Source organism: Natator depressus, chromosome 2 (genome assembly GCF_965152275.1).
Source record: "Natator depressus isolate rNatDep1 chromosome 2, rNatDep2.hap1, whole genome shotgun sequence".
In the NCBI taxonomy this organism is placed as follows: domain Eukaryota; kingdom Metazoa; phylum Chordata; order Testudines; family Cheloniidae; genus Natator; species Natator depressus.
In genome coordinates, this window is record NC_134235.1 from 242,055,821 (window position 1) to 242,071,739 (window position 15,919).

General features: G+C 38.5%; 1 protein-coding gene across 5 annotated transcripts in view; it reads left to right on the forward strand.

The window, feature by feature from the left end:
- Positions 1 to 15,919, forward strand: part of DIP2C (disco interacting protein 2 homolog C) — a 478,491-nt gene that overhangs the window by 415,454 nt on the left and 47,118 nt on the right. For 3 of the 5 annotated variants that reach the window (XM_074946248.1, XM_074946247.1, XM_074946250.1), the window contains 2 exons: positions 7,581 to 7,610; positions 9,307 to 9,368. In XM_074946248.1, coding sequence (XP_074802349.1) covers positions 7,581 to 7,610; positions 9,307 to 9,368 — 92 coding nt within the window. The remainder of the gene's footprint in view (positions 1 to 7,580; positions 7,611 to 9,306; positions 9,369 to 15,919) is intronic. The other 2 variants (XM_074946249.1, XM_074946251.1) reach the window with 1 other exon arrangement.

Below are 15,919 nucleotides of genomic sequence, written 5' to 3' on the forward strand. Positions count from 1 at the left end.
CTCCCACTCTCCTGTTGGTAATAGCTTATCTAAAGTGATCACTCATAAAGTGATCATGTAGGTAGGAGTAGCGGTCAGTAGGTTTCCGGTATAGGGTGGTGTTTATGTGACCATCGTTTATTAGCACTGTAGTGTCCAGAAAGTGGATCTCTTGTGTGGACTGGACCAGGCTGAGGTTGATGGTGGGATGGAAATTGTTGAAATCATGGTGGAATTCTTCAAGGGCTTCTTTTCCATGGGTCCAGATGATGAAGATGTCATCAATATAGCGCAAGTAGGGTGGGGGCATTAGGGGACGAGAGCTGAGGAAGCGTTGTTCGAAGTCAGCCATGAAAATGTTGGCATACTGTGGGGCCATGCGGGTACCCATAGCAGTGCTGCTGATTTGAAGGTATACATTGTCCCCAAATGTAAAATAGTTATGGGTAAGGACAAAGTCACAAAGTTCAGCCACCAGGTTAGCCGTGACATTATCGGGGATAGTGTTCTTGACGGCTTGTAGTCCATCTTTGTGTGGAATGCTGGTGTAGAGGGCTTCTACATCCATAGTGGCCAGGATGGTGTTATCAGGAAGATCACCGATGGATTGTAGTTTCCTCAGGAAGTCAGTGGTGTCTCGAAGGTAGGTGGGAGTGCTGGTAGCATAGGGCCTGAGGAGGAGTCTAAATAGCCAGACAATCCTGCTGTCAGGGTGCCAATGCCTGAGATGATGGGGCGCCCAAGTTTTCCAGGTTTATGGATCTTGGGAAGCAGATAGAATATCCCAGGTCGGGGTTCCAGGGGTGTCTCTGTGCAGATTTGATCTTGTGCTTTTTCAGGGAGTTTCTTGAGCAAATGCTGTAGTTTCTTTTGGTAATTCTCAGTGGGATCAGAGGGTAATGGCTTGTAGAAAGTGGTGTTGGAGAGCTGCCGAGCAGCCTCTTGTTCATATTCCGACCTATTCATGATGACAACAGCACCTCCTTTGTCAGCCTTTTTGATTATGATGTCAGAATTGTTTCTGAGGCTGTGGATGGCATTGTGTTCTGCACGGCTGAGGTTGTGGGGCAAGTGATGCTGCTTTTCCACAATTTCAGCCCGTGCACGTCGGCGGAAGCACTCTATGTAGAAGTCCAGTCTGCTGTCTCGACCTTCAGGAGGAGTCCACCTAGAATCCTTCTTTTTGTAGTGTTGGTAGGGAGGTCTCTGTGGATTAGTATGTTGTTTAGAGGTATGTTGGAAATATTCCTTGAGTCGGAGACGTCGAAAATAGGATTCTAGGTCACCACAGAACTGTATCATGTTACTGTTCCTCAGACGTTCTTGTTAAACCCTGGATTTGTGCTGGAATTGGCCCACCTAGATTATCATACACATTGTAAGGAGAGTGATCACTTTAGATAAGCTATTACCAACAGGAGAGTGGGGGGGGGGGGGAAGGGGGGAGAAAACCTGGATTTGTGCTGGAAATGGCCCACCTTGATTATCATACACATTGTAAAGAGAGTGATCACTTTAGATAAGCTATTACCAGCAGGAGAGTGGGGTGGGGGGAGAGAAAACCTTTTGTAGTGGTAAACACCCATTTTTTCATGGTCTGTGTGTATAAAAACATCTTCTGTATTTTCCACAGTATGCATCCGATGAAGTGAGCTGTAGCTCACGAAAGCTTATGCTCAAATAAATTGTTTAGTCTCTAAGGTGCCACTAGTACTCCTTTTCTTTTCGTGTTAATGTTGTGAACTCAGACATCTGCATGACCTATTTCACTTAATAAATATTGACTTAAGTTTCTCCTGTTGAACGAGTTCTGTACCCTTGTGGAGGAACTGTTTCTTGCTCTCTCTCGAGTACCTGTAGCTGTAAGGGAGATAGAAAAACCTGATGAAACAAGTAATCAAAATTTTCATTTAAAAAAGAACTCCCAAACTTCATCCGTGGAAACTCACATCAAAGAGATCCTCTGCCCGCTTTCTTTTGGAGAGCTGATAGTTAGTTCCATTTAGCAAATAGGTCTCAGTTTACCCTCTCACCGTGAATACATCCAAATTTTGAAAGCTGCATATCAGGGAAAATGCAGGTACTATAGATACCTACTGTGCAGGTAGATCCAGAACACTTCCTTTCCCATAAAAAGTAACTGTTCTCCTAGGAATTCCCTGGTCAAGAAAACAAAGGAGAATCAGATGAATTAACCACTTAGTAACAACAGTCTGCTAGTTATGCTTCCTGCATCGCTTTTGACTTTGAAATGGCTGCAGGATTTCCTTTTGTGTGGGAGAAGGTTGGGGTGGGAGACATAGCTCAGGGAAATTATGGCATTGCTATCATGACAGACTGCTCTAAGCGTCCACTAAAACTTCTCAAGTACATGAGGTTAGTGGCCCTTCAATCCCTGAAGCTCCATCCCTGAGACTGTCTTTCAAAGCTTTGCTTGAATTCACTCCGTGCTCTGATGCATATGAGAAGAGGCCATGAAGGGCATTGTAGATAACAAGGACAAGCTTCCCTTTGTAAGCTGGGAGGCTTCACTTGCCACTAATGGAGATCTCCCTTTCAGGCTTGCACTAGTCCCCAGGCAGTTTGACATCATGCTGTTGGTGGCTGCCTCACCAACACCAAGGCACTTCAGTAAGACCATACTGGCACTAAAAGCAGCAAATGAGTTGGGAGAACACTGGCCAGTTCTATAGTTTAGACCTTCGGTCAACCTCAAAAATATTGTTGAACCTAATGTATATGGAAGCCCAGATTAACCCAGAGAAATGGCAGGCATATCCCATCACTTGAGAATCTGATCAATACTGAATTTTATTTGAGGTACTTTTTTTACTTGAGTATGTATGTATGTTGGCTTTCTGACTGAAACTCAGCCCTCGGGAGTTGTGTGAATGCACAAAATTATATGCAGTTCTTGAGACGGGATCACCCCTGAAGTGAATATTTGTTAACGATTTTGACTGCAGATTTAATCTGTCTTCAGCACAAAATAAGAGGGACGCCCAGCCCATTAACATCCGGGAGAGAACAGATGTGGCTACTCAGGTTGGCAGAGATTTTTGGTTGTGCTTGAATAGCTTAACAGCAGGCACCTCAATCCATAGGAGGAATTAGAAGTATGTACGTGATTTTTTTTTTTGAATAGCTTTGAGTAGAAAACTGGTTAAGTCGCTGTTTCGAAGTAGTCTAATTCCTGTAACATTGCCCTGTAAATCACTCTTATGGGCAGAATGGCTCTTAAAGCATTTAAGCAAGGAAGATGTGAAGTGTGTTTTGAAGTAATAGTGGAGCCATTATTTATAAAATTAATGCAAAATAGGCCTTTCAATAGAAAATGTAAAGATGCCAAAATCCTCTGGAATACTTGGCTACAGCGGGGTTGCTTCCTTTAAAGCAGCTGGTACTGTTGACTGTCAAACCCTGGATTCTGGGATAGATGGACTACTGTTCTGATTCAGTATAGCAGTTCCTGTGATTTGTAGTATACAGGTATCTTGACCTGAAGAGCATTCTGTTTCCTGGATGGCAGGTTGAAGAGCAGAATGGGTCTTAACTGTTTCTCAGCAATGTTCTTTAAGTTAGCATCTCTTCAGCATGTTCAGGAAGTGGTCCTTGTTTGCTGGGGTCTTAATGCTATGCTTCAGAAAAATACTTTTGTACATTTCTGAGCCAGTGGGATCTCCTTTGTGTTTATTCTTATAATTGGTGTAATCCTCCCTCCTACCCTGTAATCATTATATGAAAGAAGATGGAGGAATTATTGACATCTATCAATATATAGTCATTGAAACCTTACTTTCCATAAGGCTAGTTGTCAGGCACATTTGCGGTTCCTCCTAAAATTTGCACCTATGTTATCTTTATCAAGAGGTCTTAGTGCTCACCATTTGCTCCTTCTCCAGAGAGAGGCCTATCCTGATTGTCTTCAGAGTGAGTTACCTTTTTATTTGACTTAGATTCAATCTCTTATTCTTCTCTTACTTTAATTCCATCAATAGATGATCCTATAGATTGATTATTCCAATCAAAGGGTCTCATTAGAGGGTCTTCAGGGGCTGAGCATATCCTATGTTTATAATGCACAGTGTGTGTGCTTTTGCTAGAGGTCATCGACTGAATAACACCTGTATTCTGGAAGCAGTCTTCAGCAACAGGGCAATTCTGTTCTGTAAATAGTTCTAAGTTGTTCATCTAGTTATCTTGGAATTGCTAGTTTCTTTAATTTTTCCTCTTTTCAGACTAGTGACAAATGAAGGATACAAGCATTTTACCTAAGAAGTGCTCTGATTTTTCGAACAAGTTTCTTCTATTTTTTCCTTTAAAGTGAGGTGGTATGTAAAGAAGAAATAACGAATTTTGGAGCATGTTTATCAATCTTATTTTATGAATATATACTTGGAAAAGGCAGGCATCCTAATAATCCCTTTGATACAAAACTGTTTTATACTACTAAACTAATGGTAATCTTAGTATTGCACCCTATGAAATACTATGAGACGAATACACTGACGCTGAATTTATTCCTTCTGGCTAATTTTAGACAGAATTACCATATGTCACTAAGGGCAAGATTTGTAAAGGTGTTGAGGCACCTAAAGATACAGATAGGTATTTTTGAAAATCATAGGCACCTAAATGCCTTTACAAATCCAGCACCTTATGACTAAAAGTCATATAGGTATTTGGCAAAGGTATTTCTGAGATAAGTAGATTGTATATAGCATATTTTACTTCTCATGTATAATATCCTTAGTATTCTCTAAAGAATTAGAAAAGTAGGGATGAGCTATTACCAAGGCAGAGGTGCTCCTCCAGAATTTTTAGCTTTGTAAGCTAGCTTTCATTTAAATACTTGGAATTTATTAAGTTTTTAGTGGGGGGAGAAGGAGTGGCACAAAAAGGCATTGAAGTTCAAATTACATTCATTCAAATTACAACTCCCATGCTTAATTATCCTTGAGATAAAATCTTTTTCCAAAGAGTCACTTTGTTATTAACCTCCACTGGAGAAGAAAATGTCTTCAGCCACATTTGCTCCTTTGAAAGAAAATGATCAAGTACATTTTTGTTGCACTATAATTAGAAAAGTTACTCGATGCTTCGTGTAGCTTTTTTTAGTTGAGGAAAACTGTGTATTGATGCTTCACTCCAGTTAACACGAAAATATTAATTGCTTTGACTGAGAATTCTATTAGTAAAATTTTTTAGGAGGCAATGCTTGTTTGTGTCTTTTTCCTTAATAAAAGATCACATTTTTGAGGATCTCCTACACCAGGAATAACGTGGGGTTGCTTTTAGAGAACTAGAACTGCTCTGATAGAGGACTATTCAATTTTTATGTATATTTCTTCAAGTAGTAGTAAATTCTTGGCATGTATGATTTTGTACTTGCATAGATAGTACAAATCCTTCAGATAGTTTGCCAACTCTCAAGATTTTCTGGTGAGTCATGATATTCAGTGACTTCCTTAAATCTCCATCTGCTGGAATTATGCTAGGCTCACTAATATAGACATAGCCTATGTCAGTATAGGAGGTTCTGTCAGCGTAGAAACACAGCCTCCCCGAATAACATTAGCTATGTCAACAGAAGCCCTCTTCTGTTGACATAGCTGCATCTACACTGAAAGGTTTGTCGTCATAGCTATGTTGGTCAGAAGTGTGGTATTGTCATACCCCTAACCAACATAGCTTTGGCGGTATAACTTTTCAACATAGACCAAGCCTTACTTGAGATTCTAAGATATTTGTGAAAAAGTAAATTTTTACGCCTCATGGTTCCCGAGCATCCTGAAAATGTGTTACCCTAAAGGTGCCCACACCAGAAGGCAAATTAAAAGAACTCAACACTTATCTTTTGAAAATCTCATGATTTTTTTGTTGCCCGATTCATGACTTTTAAACACTTGTGGTTGGCAATATTGTACATACACAATTGTCCATGACTTCAATAGAAGTTAGGCACATGCATCTCAGAAGGAAAGATTTATCCCTACACATGTGGGGTTTTTTTCTCCTTCTAAACATCAGACACAAGAAAGGATATGCTTGCTGGCTTTGTATGAACACTATTACAGAAGAATCTATAAAATATATCTCATTGTTTCTAATCAAGAGTTAAAGTTTCACACTAAGTGAATTTGTATACACGTGGTTAATGTTTCAGCTAGCTCTCAACCCAGCCTCTAATTCTTTGGGCACAGTTGGTAGGTAGCACGGTCATCTAACTACCAGATTTACATGCGTCCACAGAGTTAGAGGACAGTGTTGAAAATTAAATTCCAAATGTTGTGCATTGAGCTCATATTGAAAAACCTTATGAGGGCAGTTTAGGGTATTTTTAAAAGTCAACTCTGGAATTGGAGTGTTACATTTTTGCATTTGTGTATATGTTTGGTAATGAACTTACTGCGCTTAAGCTGGTCTCATGCTGAGTTGCATTTTTATAGTATACGGTGAAACCTAGACATTATTATCTATCTGGCTATTCTCAGGCAGCAATGTAATATGCAAACATGTCCTATTTAAAAATGCTCCCTCTTCCCCTTCATTCAAAATATACCAATTTTTAGCCGTTGCTGTGACAATTTCCTCTAGGATAAGAAGTTGACAGCCTAGTTCTGTTGGCACTAATATTGTTATTAAAGCAGTGCACCACAATCCAGTGCTCCTGGAACTGTCTGACTTCACCGAGCATAGGTCCAGTCCCATGCGGCCCTTCGGAGTTTAGGTTTTCCACGTGCCAGCACAGTCAGTGGTTGCTACATCACCAGAGTGTCTGAAACAGCAGGCTTAGTAACAGAGGGATAATCGTCGCTGTATTTTTTATTGTTCCTTCACTGTACTGTTGAATCTTGATGTTGAACTATTTGCTTTTTATTAGTATTTACTTTTACTGCCTCACACCCTGCATTCCAGGGTTTGTGGACAAAGAATGAAGGAGTTTTGTAGTACCGAGTTACATAATTAGCTTTGAACATATAGAAATCAGACTATACAAGAAGCCTTGATTTTACCTCTACCCTATGAGCAGGTTAATCTGGGTGAAAAATGTGTAAGTATTTTTTTTTCCCCCTTTGCCAACTAATTTTGCCCCAAAAAACCAAAACCCAGATACTTACTGCTTTTAGGGGGGGAAAGTAATCACTAACAACCTTTATTTGTTAGAGTAATGGTAAACTTGTAGCCCCTGTTTCAATTTATGTGCATTTAAAATAGCGAGTCTATTATATTTACTTACACTTTCACATGAAAGATAGCGTGCTTAACATAAATTGTCTACTAACATTGTCTGTAGTGTCCTAAAATCACTTAAGTCTGTTTGTCTAAGGTTAACAGTCTGTTGCTGTCTCTTCTGTTGCTCTACTAAAATATCGACACCTCATTTTTTACTTTTTTTTAAACCTTTAATGGTAAAATAGTTAATTTGTAAGATTCCTGTATTTGACATTGTTTTTCTTTTTATTTTACTCCCCGCTTTTTGCATTTCCTCTCTTTTTTTTTTCCTCTCCCACCCTTCATTCCCATATGTCGTTATTATTTTTGTCTTGTGTTACTTTCTTTCCTTCTCTCCTTCATCCCTGCTATTCCTGCTGCTATAGCCTCACAGGCTGGGGAAGCTGGCCGAGCAGGTAGGGGATTTTCACGTTCCCTAAATACCCACCTATCAGCTTCCAACAGTGGGACAGACTAGAAATTGAGTCTGGAGATTTGAGGATTATCAGATTCTTTGTGTGTGATTATGAACAAGTCCAGTACAGTTCTGACTGGATGCAGGCTTCATGAAAAGTTAGCTGGCTATAATAATTATTTCATTCACACTGAAAATAACTATTGCCATGATGGTTGTCTTTAATTTTCTAACTAACTTGTTTCCATTATTTTACAAATTGGTTACATTCAATTTTTTTTAAAAATTAAGGGTAACAGTTTTTTTAGGTTTTTTTCCACATTCATCCTTACTTGAACTAAGCTCTCCACTCAGCACTAGTCTGTTACACTGCTGAGTTTATTAGTAGACGGCAAATCACATCTTTAATGGCTAGATAGGATGTTGTATCTTGTATTTTGTATCATTACAAGCTAAAGAGGCTAACGTGCATGTGCAGTGCTGTTTCTCTTTGACTCTTTTGGTGGTGGGTTACTGATCAGTGTCTGTATTGTAAAGATTAATTGTTAGTAACGTCTTTTCCCTTTTTCGGTATGGAAATTGTTTACCTGTAGAACATCATCACAGTTTTCAGTGCTGAACAAATTGTGGAACTACCAGTAAGCATTGCAGTAGAAATGTAAAATAGCAAATTGGTTTTAATTCTCTTAGCTCTAAATATGTCCATTTCTAAGAATTATATTGTGTTATATATCTTAAAGTGGCTAGAAGACATTGTGGTTTGATGGTCTGTAATATTCCTTGAAAACCTAAGTAACTGATACAAGGGTTCCTGTAACTATTGTTTGGTGTTCAAAACATTAAGCTGCTTAGAACAGAATTTCCAAAATTCCATTGTTCTAGCTTTCCACCTGGCTGTGGAGTGGAGTATGTAGCAAAGAAAAGATCACTCGATATAGGAAATTCAGATTATACATGGTGATGAGTTTAAGCACTTGGATAAGGGAAAAATCATTGCAGAGTACAAAACCACTGTAAAAACAGTCTGCTGTTACCAGAGTGACTGAATATTATGACACCAAATGGGCAGTAAAAATATAAAGTGGAAAGCTGATAAGGAACAGAATAATTGCTTATATATCTTCAATCCATATCAGTTCATGTCATGTGTTCTGCCTTTTAATATCTTTAGCTTTAAATATATGCTCTGTTGCATGTGTGGAAGATTCTTTGCAAATCATGTTTCACATTCCTGACCACGTGCTTTTACCATTAAACTGTGTCTCCGCAGCAATTTCAGCATTCCTTTATATGAAAAAACATGTAATATATTTTTGTATGTATCAATGTGCTGAATAGTCAACCTTTTGGAAGCAAAAAAGCTTATGTTGACATTTAATTAGTACAATCATTTGAAGTTCTCACAAGCCGCAAGGCAACAGTTATCCTAGGGTAGGTATATTTGGAGGTTATTATATTGCAATTGTTATAATAGTATAATTATCATATAATACATAAGATATTATAATCATGTTTTAGTTTGGTTTTATTTGTACCTTAAATAAATATTATTTGATTAGCCTAACTAAAAGACCATTTTTTCCATTCCTAAACCATAAAGTTACTTTGACAGTTATTCCAGTTAGAATATGTTGCATTTCATATCATTATAAATTCATATAAATGAAATTCTAACTAGAATATGTTACATTTCACAGGGAACATCCGGACCAGATCCGACCACTGTGTATGTTGATATGAGGGCACTGAGACATGACAGGTATGAACCCCATCTTTCTTGGTTTCACAATATGCAGATTGGACCGATTTGCAAGTGCATAGCAGGAACAATATTACAATACAGTTGTCAAGCTGTGAAAGTGGTAGTAACCCTCAGACTCTTACTGATTTCCACCAGCCACCTAAAATAGAAATGACTGAATTAACAAAACGCTGGTATAATCGCAGGTGTCCGAGATACTGTGGACAGCATGTTGACACACTTAATGCTGTATGCTTCTCTACTTCTTTCATTTTGTTCAAGGTCACACTGGCAATCCAACTCTTTCTAATAAGGGTGCTGCTTTTTTTTTTGTTTCACTCCCATCGGGCTTGATTCACTTTACACCAGGCCATTTTAACCGAGCTGAGGGTTTGCTAGCTAGTTGGATAACAATTTATTGTATGAACTTTAATACTTTTACTCAGCTCAGTGGTACGAGATGAACCTTTATACTAGTATTACTGCATCTGTATGAAGGATTGTCCCATTTTAATTACATCTGTTTCTAAACCAGTACAGTTAAAGGACAAAAACTGTATGTAAACCAGACCTAAATCTTTTGCTCTAATGTCCAGTTTCTCTTGACTGCTAGCAGGTTCCCTCCTTTACCAGGCTAACTCTTACTAGTCTATCTGGTTGTATACCTCTCTATGCTGGAGTCTGTAGCTTAGCTCTGCCACTGACTTGCTATGTAACCTTAAGCAAGTCACTTAACCATTTAGCTGTAAAATGAAGATAACAATTAGCTATTTCACATGGGTGTTCTGAGAAATAGTTAATGTTTGTAAAGTACTTTGAATGTATAAATCACTAGTTGCACCGGTACAAATCTTTTTCCTGGAGGAGGTCTAAGAGTGCTGTCTCCCTATCTTGTTCACTGTATTACATTAGTCAAAACATTAATTCCAGCTGGCAGTTTCAAATCAGGTTAAATTACTGATTAGGCAATTTATAGTGGCTTCCTTCTACAGTAACTTTTAACTAAGTCTTCTCTGTGTCTGCTAAGCAATTTTTTTACTTTTGTTTAAAAAAAATTCACTTACTGTTGAGATTTAGCAGCTGTAGACTCACCCTTAGGAAACATAAAAGCTTTCCCGGCAGAGGTGGTTGGAAATTCATTTGAAATATTATGTTGGGGTAAAGGGGAGAACAGGAGGACTTTTTATTGTGGAAGCTTTTTTTTTTCCCACTTTTCCAACTTGAAATCAATTTTTTTTTTGGAGGAAAGCAGATACTTTTTGTGACTGTTTCTTTTTGTTGAAAATCTAATTTCCCATCAAAGGTTGAAATAGAAAATTTTGGACCAGCTTTATTCACCAGTTCTGCTTCTGGGAAAAAAGTGTATTTGGGAACAAACCCAGCTAGTCTTTTCTTTCATTGTGGTAGTAGAGAGCTCTTTCCCTAGGACTGGGTAAGAACACCATCCATCTTTCACATATACTCTCTGAGAATACTCTGAGGTTGCAGTCCTCAATAGCCTAATGAGTCACAAAATGATTATGCAGTAGCACATGTAGCCTGGTTGTCGGGACATTAAATAGTTCTTTGGCAGTACAGGGTACGCAACAGTGCCCAGCTGCCTCTCTACCCAAACAAGTCTTATTAATTCAATGCTGCTCTTCTGAGACACAGCACTACATATGACAATACTGATGCCTAATCAGATTCAAGTGAAACTACAGTATTCAGAATTCATCCACAGAGTATACAGCAATTGTAATCTTGCAATTTTTTTGTGAAGCAATTAATTCTGTGCAATATGTGCATAACACGCACGAAAGTAGACCTACTGAGAAGCTAATTTCTTTTTCCTAATCTAAATCAATGGGAGGTGGTACAGTTCTGTACTTAAGAACAAAGACATTGCCTCACTTCTTAACCTCTTCCATCACTACTTAGAATGTCACTCGTGTGGGAGAAAATAATTTTAGCCTACACTACACTGTGGCTATGGCGAGGAGCATTGATTGGGAAAAGAGACAAGTAAACACAGGGAGAAAGAATTAGTTTTTTTTCTAGGGGAAGAAGGAAATCTGTAAAGTAGTCCTTAGTATGAAAATGTATTCTCTTTTTACAAGCTGCATAAAATTGATTTACACACTGTATCTACAGTAAATACTTTCACCTTCTTTAGCCTGTCATGGAAAAATAGATGCTGTTACCAAGATCATTGTTTGCAGTGTATTAATTTCTTTTTGGTGTCCTGGTTATAGAGAACACTAAGGGAAATTGCTAGAGTTGGCCTAGATTTGCTAACATAACTCTTAATTTGATGGATTAAAGCCGTGGTTCAGAAGTATTAGACAAATGAATTTAAAATTCAGGTCATAAATTGGAGGACATAATCCCTTCATGTTTACAATTTTATAGCCAGTTGGGTGGAACTGAATATCACTGCTGTTTACCTGTACCTAAAAATAAGACTGATGTGCATAGCCGCGAGAGTGTAGAGAGACAGTCCAAAGCCACCTTTGAAACGTTCTTAGTTCAGATAGTCCAAGAGCATTATACTGTAAACTGGGTATACCTCTTACCTTTTACCCGAGAAAAGTCAAGTTTTCCAAAATGTGTAAAAGGAAAAAAAAATTTTTTTATATGTTTTTAATTTGGCAATACGCTTTCTAATTATTCCTAAAACACAGCTAAATATGTCATCTTCAAGTCTGATAAACATGGTTTTATCTGTGCAGTAACAGTTTTCATCTACCATATACATGTTATTCTTAATTAATATTTGACAAAACCTTGAACAAAACAATACCTGTTTCTAACCCTGCCAGTAATGATGTTTGGATAACAGTGCATGACTAATGAAAACACCACCTTTGAGTAGTAATTTAGAGCAAAATCCCTGTGCTATGTGCAATTTGGGTAGTTATTGGCCAGAATTGAAACACTAGATGTAAACATTGCCAACGGACTGTACTGCTGGATTACAACTGTACTTCTCTATTTAGAACAAGGGTGGGAAAATGTTTTGGCCCGAGGGCCACGTCTGGGTATGGAAATTGTATGGGGGATATGAATGCTCACGAAATTGGGATTGGGGTGAGGGCTCTGGCTGGGAGTGCGGGCTCTGGAGTGGGGCCAGAAATGTGGAGTTCAGGGTGCGGGAGGGTACTCTGGGCTGGGACCAAGGGGTTCGGAGGGTGGGGCAGGGGGTTCAGGCATGGGGGTGTGGCTCAGTGGTGCTCCCCATCCATGGTCCAAGGAAGAGGGTGGTTAAAGGAATGAAATCGCTGCTATACATGCATATAAAGGACTGAAAATGTCTAGCTAGTAAAGCAGACCTCAGTTATCTGCAGGGTGATGTATGCAGCTGTCTTCATCTTCACTAACAGACAAATCATAGATAGAAAACCAATTAGATTGTCAAAACCAGCATTTTGGATGCATTGTGTCAAAATGAGGATAGCAATAGAGCGTTAAAATCATTAATTCATCCACCATTAATTCATCCACCATGTGATCAGTTGTCTGCCAATTCACTATACTTTCCCATTTAAAAACTTTCCCATTAGCAGTGGAGCTGGGCAGCAAAGAGTTTTCCCATCCTGGGGAAAATTTTGTGATATTAAAAAAAATTTCCAGTTCTCGATCTGGACAAAAAAGTCAATCTCAAACTTTTGTGAACCAACAATCTGAAAGAAATTTCAGTTTGGTCCAGTCAAAACATTGACATTATGACTTTTTATTTTAATTTTTTTTTTACTATATTTAGCATACATTTTTAAACAAAAAAGCATTTTAATGGATTTTTTTCATCTTGAAAATGTCAAAGGGAAGTTTTAAAAAATTCATTTTTTCCGAATACAGAAATTTATCAAAACCAACCCTTTCCTGTGAAGTTTCAGTGCTGACAAATAAAAAACAATGTTTTATTGAAAAGTTCCTAATCAGCCATAACTGTCCGGAGGAGACTTGGAATAGCTATTAATTTTGGCACACATGAACTTCCCTGTATATTCTAGAAGAATAAAATTCTCCATGCACCCCAGGATTTTCTCATGCAGTTAAATTCTGTCTACACATAACAAGGACTTGTTACAGTCCTTTTCCTGGCCAAAGTGCAAGATGGAAAAGCTCCAGCACAACCTTGATCTCAGCACTTATCTGAAAAGGACAGAAAATGTAAGAGAAAACCTGGAGTCCTTATTCAATTCCTTGTATCCAAAGCATACAGGTAAAAAAACCTTCAAAACTTTCACTGTCCAGATAGATTTGTTGCTGACTTCAGTGGTCATCTTTGGATGCTTAAGAAATGCAAGATTAGACCCCAACTGTGGAAGCTCCCATATTCAGAAGATTTAAGTTCACTTTTTTACAAAGGTCTTTTTATATTCACATGGATTAAAAAAATAAAAATGCCTGTCCTAATAGCTTTAGGTCTACTGATAATTTTACATAAGTTTGTAATAAACTAGTAGGCACATCCATTTCTTATTTATTCGGATTGTACCTAGAAGTTGGCCAAACAAATCACTGAATTGTACATACTTGTGCATATTGTATAATTCTGTACATAATATGTACAAGAATGGAAGCTTTCAACCAATGTAGCTATAAAAACTGCTCTCATATTTTTCTTCGATAAAATGATTGCTGGATAAAAGGTGGGCATCCTTACTTCCCTTTTCTTACATGCACACGCATGCACACTTCTCACTGATCCTAATTGTGAATTCCAGTATTCCATTTAATAAATCTTATCCTTCTCCCAGTCCCATATTAAATCCCTATTTCAGGGCTAAATTAAAAAAAAATGTGGAGTGCAATACATTAAATACATGCTTCTCTTGTCAAGTTGTCCTGTGTGCTAGTTCTCGTGCTGAGCAGCTCAGCTCACTTCCTCATCACTTGTGCAATCTTTGAGACAATCAACCCTGGGCAGGGAGCTGAATCCAAAGCTTGGGAATTGCTGTATACAATGAAAGACGGGAGAGAGAGTTTAAGTTTATTGAATTCTTTAAATATCTGGTCATCACTTATACGATGATCAACTGTCATGATCTCTCGTTGAAATACTCAGATTCCTCGATTGGAAACAAATTACTGTTCTTCTGGCTTCATACTGCACTTGTTCAGGCACCAGACTGTTGCTTTGTAAGAAGAATGCCTGTAGCAGGTAGGTCTGCCCCTTTAAGGGCCCGGGGCGCTGGAGAGCAGCAAGCCCTGGCCTAAGGAGAAGCCCAGCAGTATTTGCCTCTCCTGGCCCTCCCTCTCATATAGTTTCCAGCTGGGGATCAGAGCCTATCATTAGCTGCAGCTTAGCTGGATCTGCTGATGCCTAGCAGCTGCCTGCTGGGCTTCTCCTTAAGTCCAGTCTTGCTCGTCCCTGGCTCCACAGGCTTTTAAAGGGGCTGACCACGTTGCAACAGTGCCCCTGTCCAATTATCCTGTCATTGACAACTTCTTGGAGTATTCTAAAGTATTGAGTCTCTTTAAAATTAAAAATAACGGAACCTCATAGAATCATAGAATATTAGGGTTGAAAGAGACCTCAGGAGGTCCTCTAGTCCAACCCCCTGCTCAAAGGGGGGACCAATCCCCAACTAAATCATCCCAGCCAGGGCTTTGTCAAGCTGGGCCTTTAAAAACCTCTAAGGATGGAGATTCCACCACCTCCCTAGGTAGCCCATTCTAGTGCTTCACCACCCTCCTGGTGAAATAGTGTTTCCTCATATCCAACCTAGACCTCCTCCACTGCAACTTGGGACCATTGCTTCTTGTTCTGTCATAGAAAGCAGTGTCTCTAGTAGATTTTGACTTCTTGATTAGTCAGCCAAACTCAGTTTCTTGTTTTTGTTTTTTGGATGTGTTTGCAGTGTTAAAATAATTTTTAAATTTTCAGCAGATCTACTGGAGAGCATTATCTCCTTGATAGACAGTTTATGAGGATACAGATTTTAAATGCCATATTCTTCTCACATCAGAAGAAATAGAAGTAGGGAGTTGCAGTGTTAGATTTTATTTCTGTAGATCTGTTACATATAGTATCTATTTGCAATACTTACAATTCAAGCTGTCTGTCAAAAGCAATTAGCTCGAGCTTTGGACTCTTGTTAAAATATTCAAGCACTTCAGCCTTCACCCCCCCAAAAAATACCTTTCAGTCTTTACTATCAAATCTTTAACTTGCTTCCCCATGTTTTTGTTCAAATTTTCATCCTGTGCATACGTTGTTCACAGTAACGCTGAACAGCAAAACCAAAGAAGCTTACTTGCTAACTTCTAGAACATCTCTAATCCATCTACCTAGAAAATAGTCTTTTTTATTACAGGGTTATCAGAAAAAATTATTGTGTTAACTTTAGCCAGGGCAATGCTCTGTAGCAGAGGCACTGTATTTGCTATAGCCACATTACATAAAGGAAGAGCATAGAGAACAGACTGGGGGAGAGTATATAAAATTAGAAATATGGAAATAACAGTGGTAACAATAGAATTAACCCTTCTGTAAAACGTAGAAGGATAGACAAAAATACTTGAAATAAATTGACTGAGACTAATAAAAGTGGGACTTTTAAAAATATCCTTTGATGTGGATA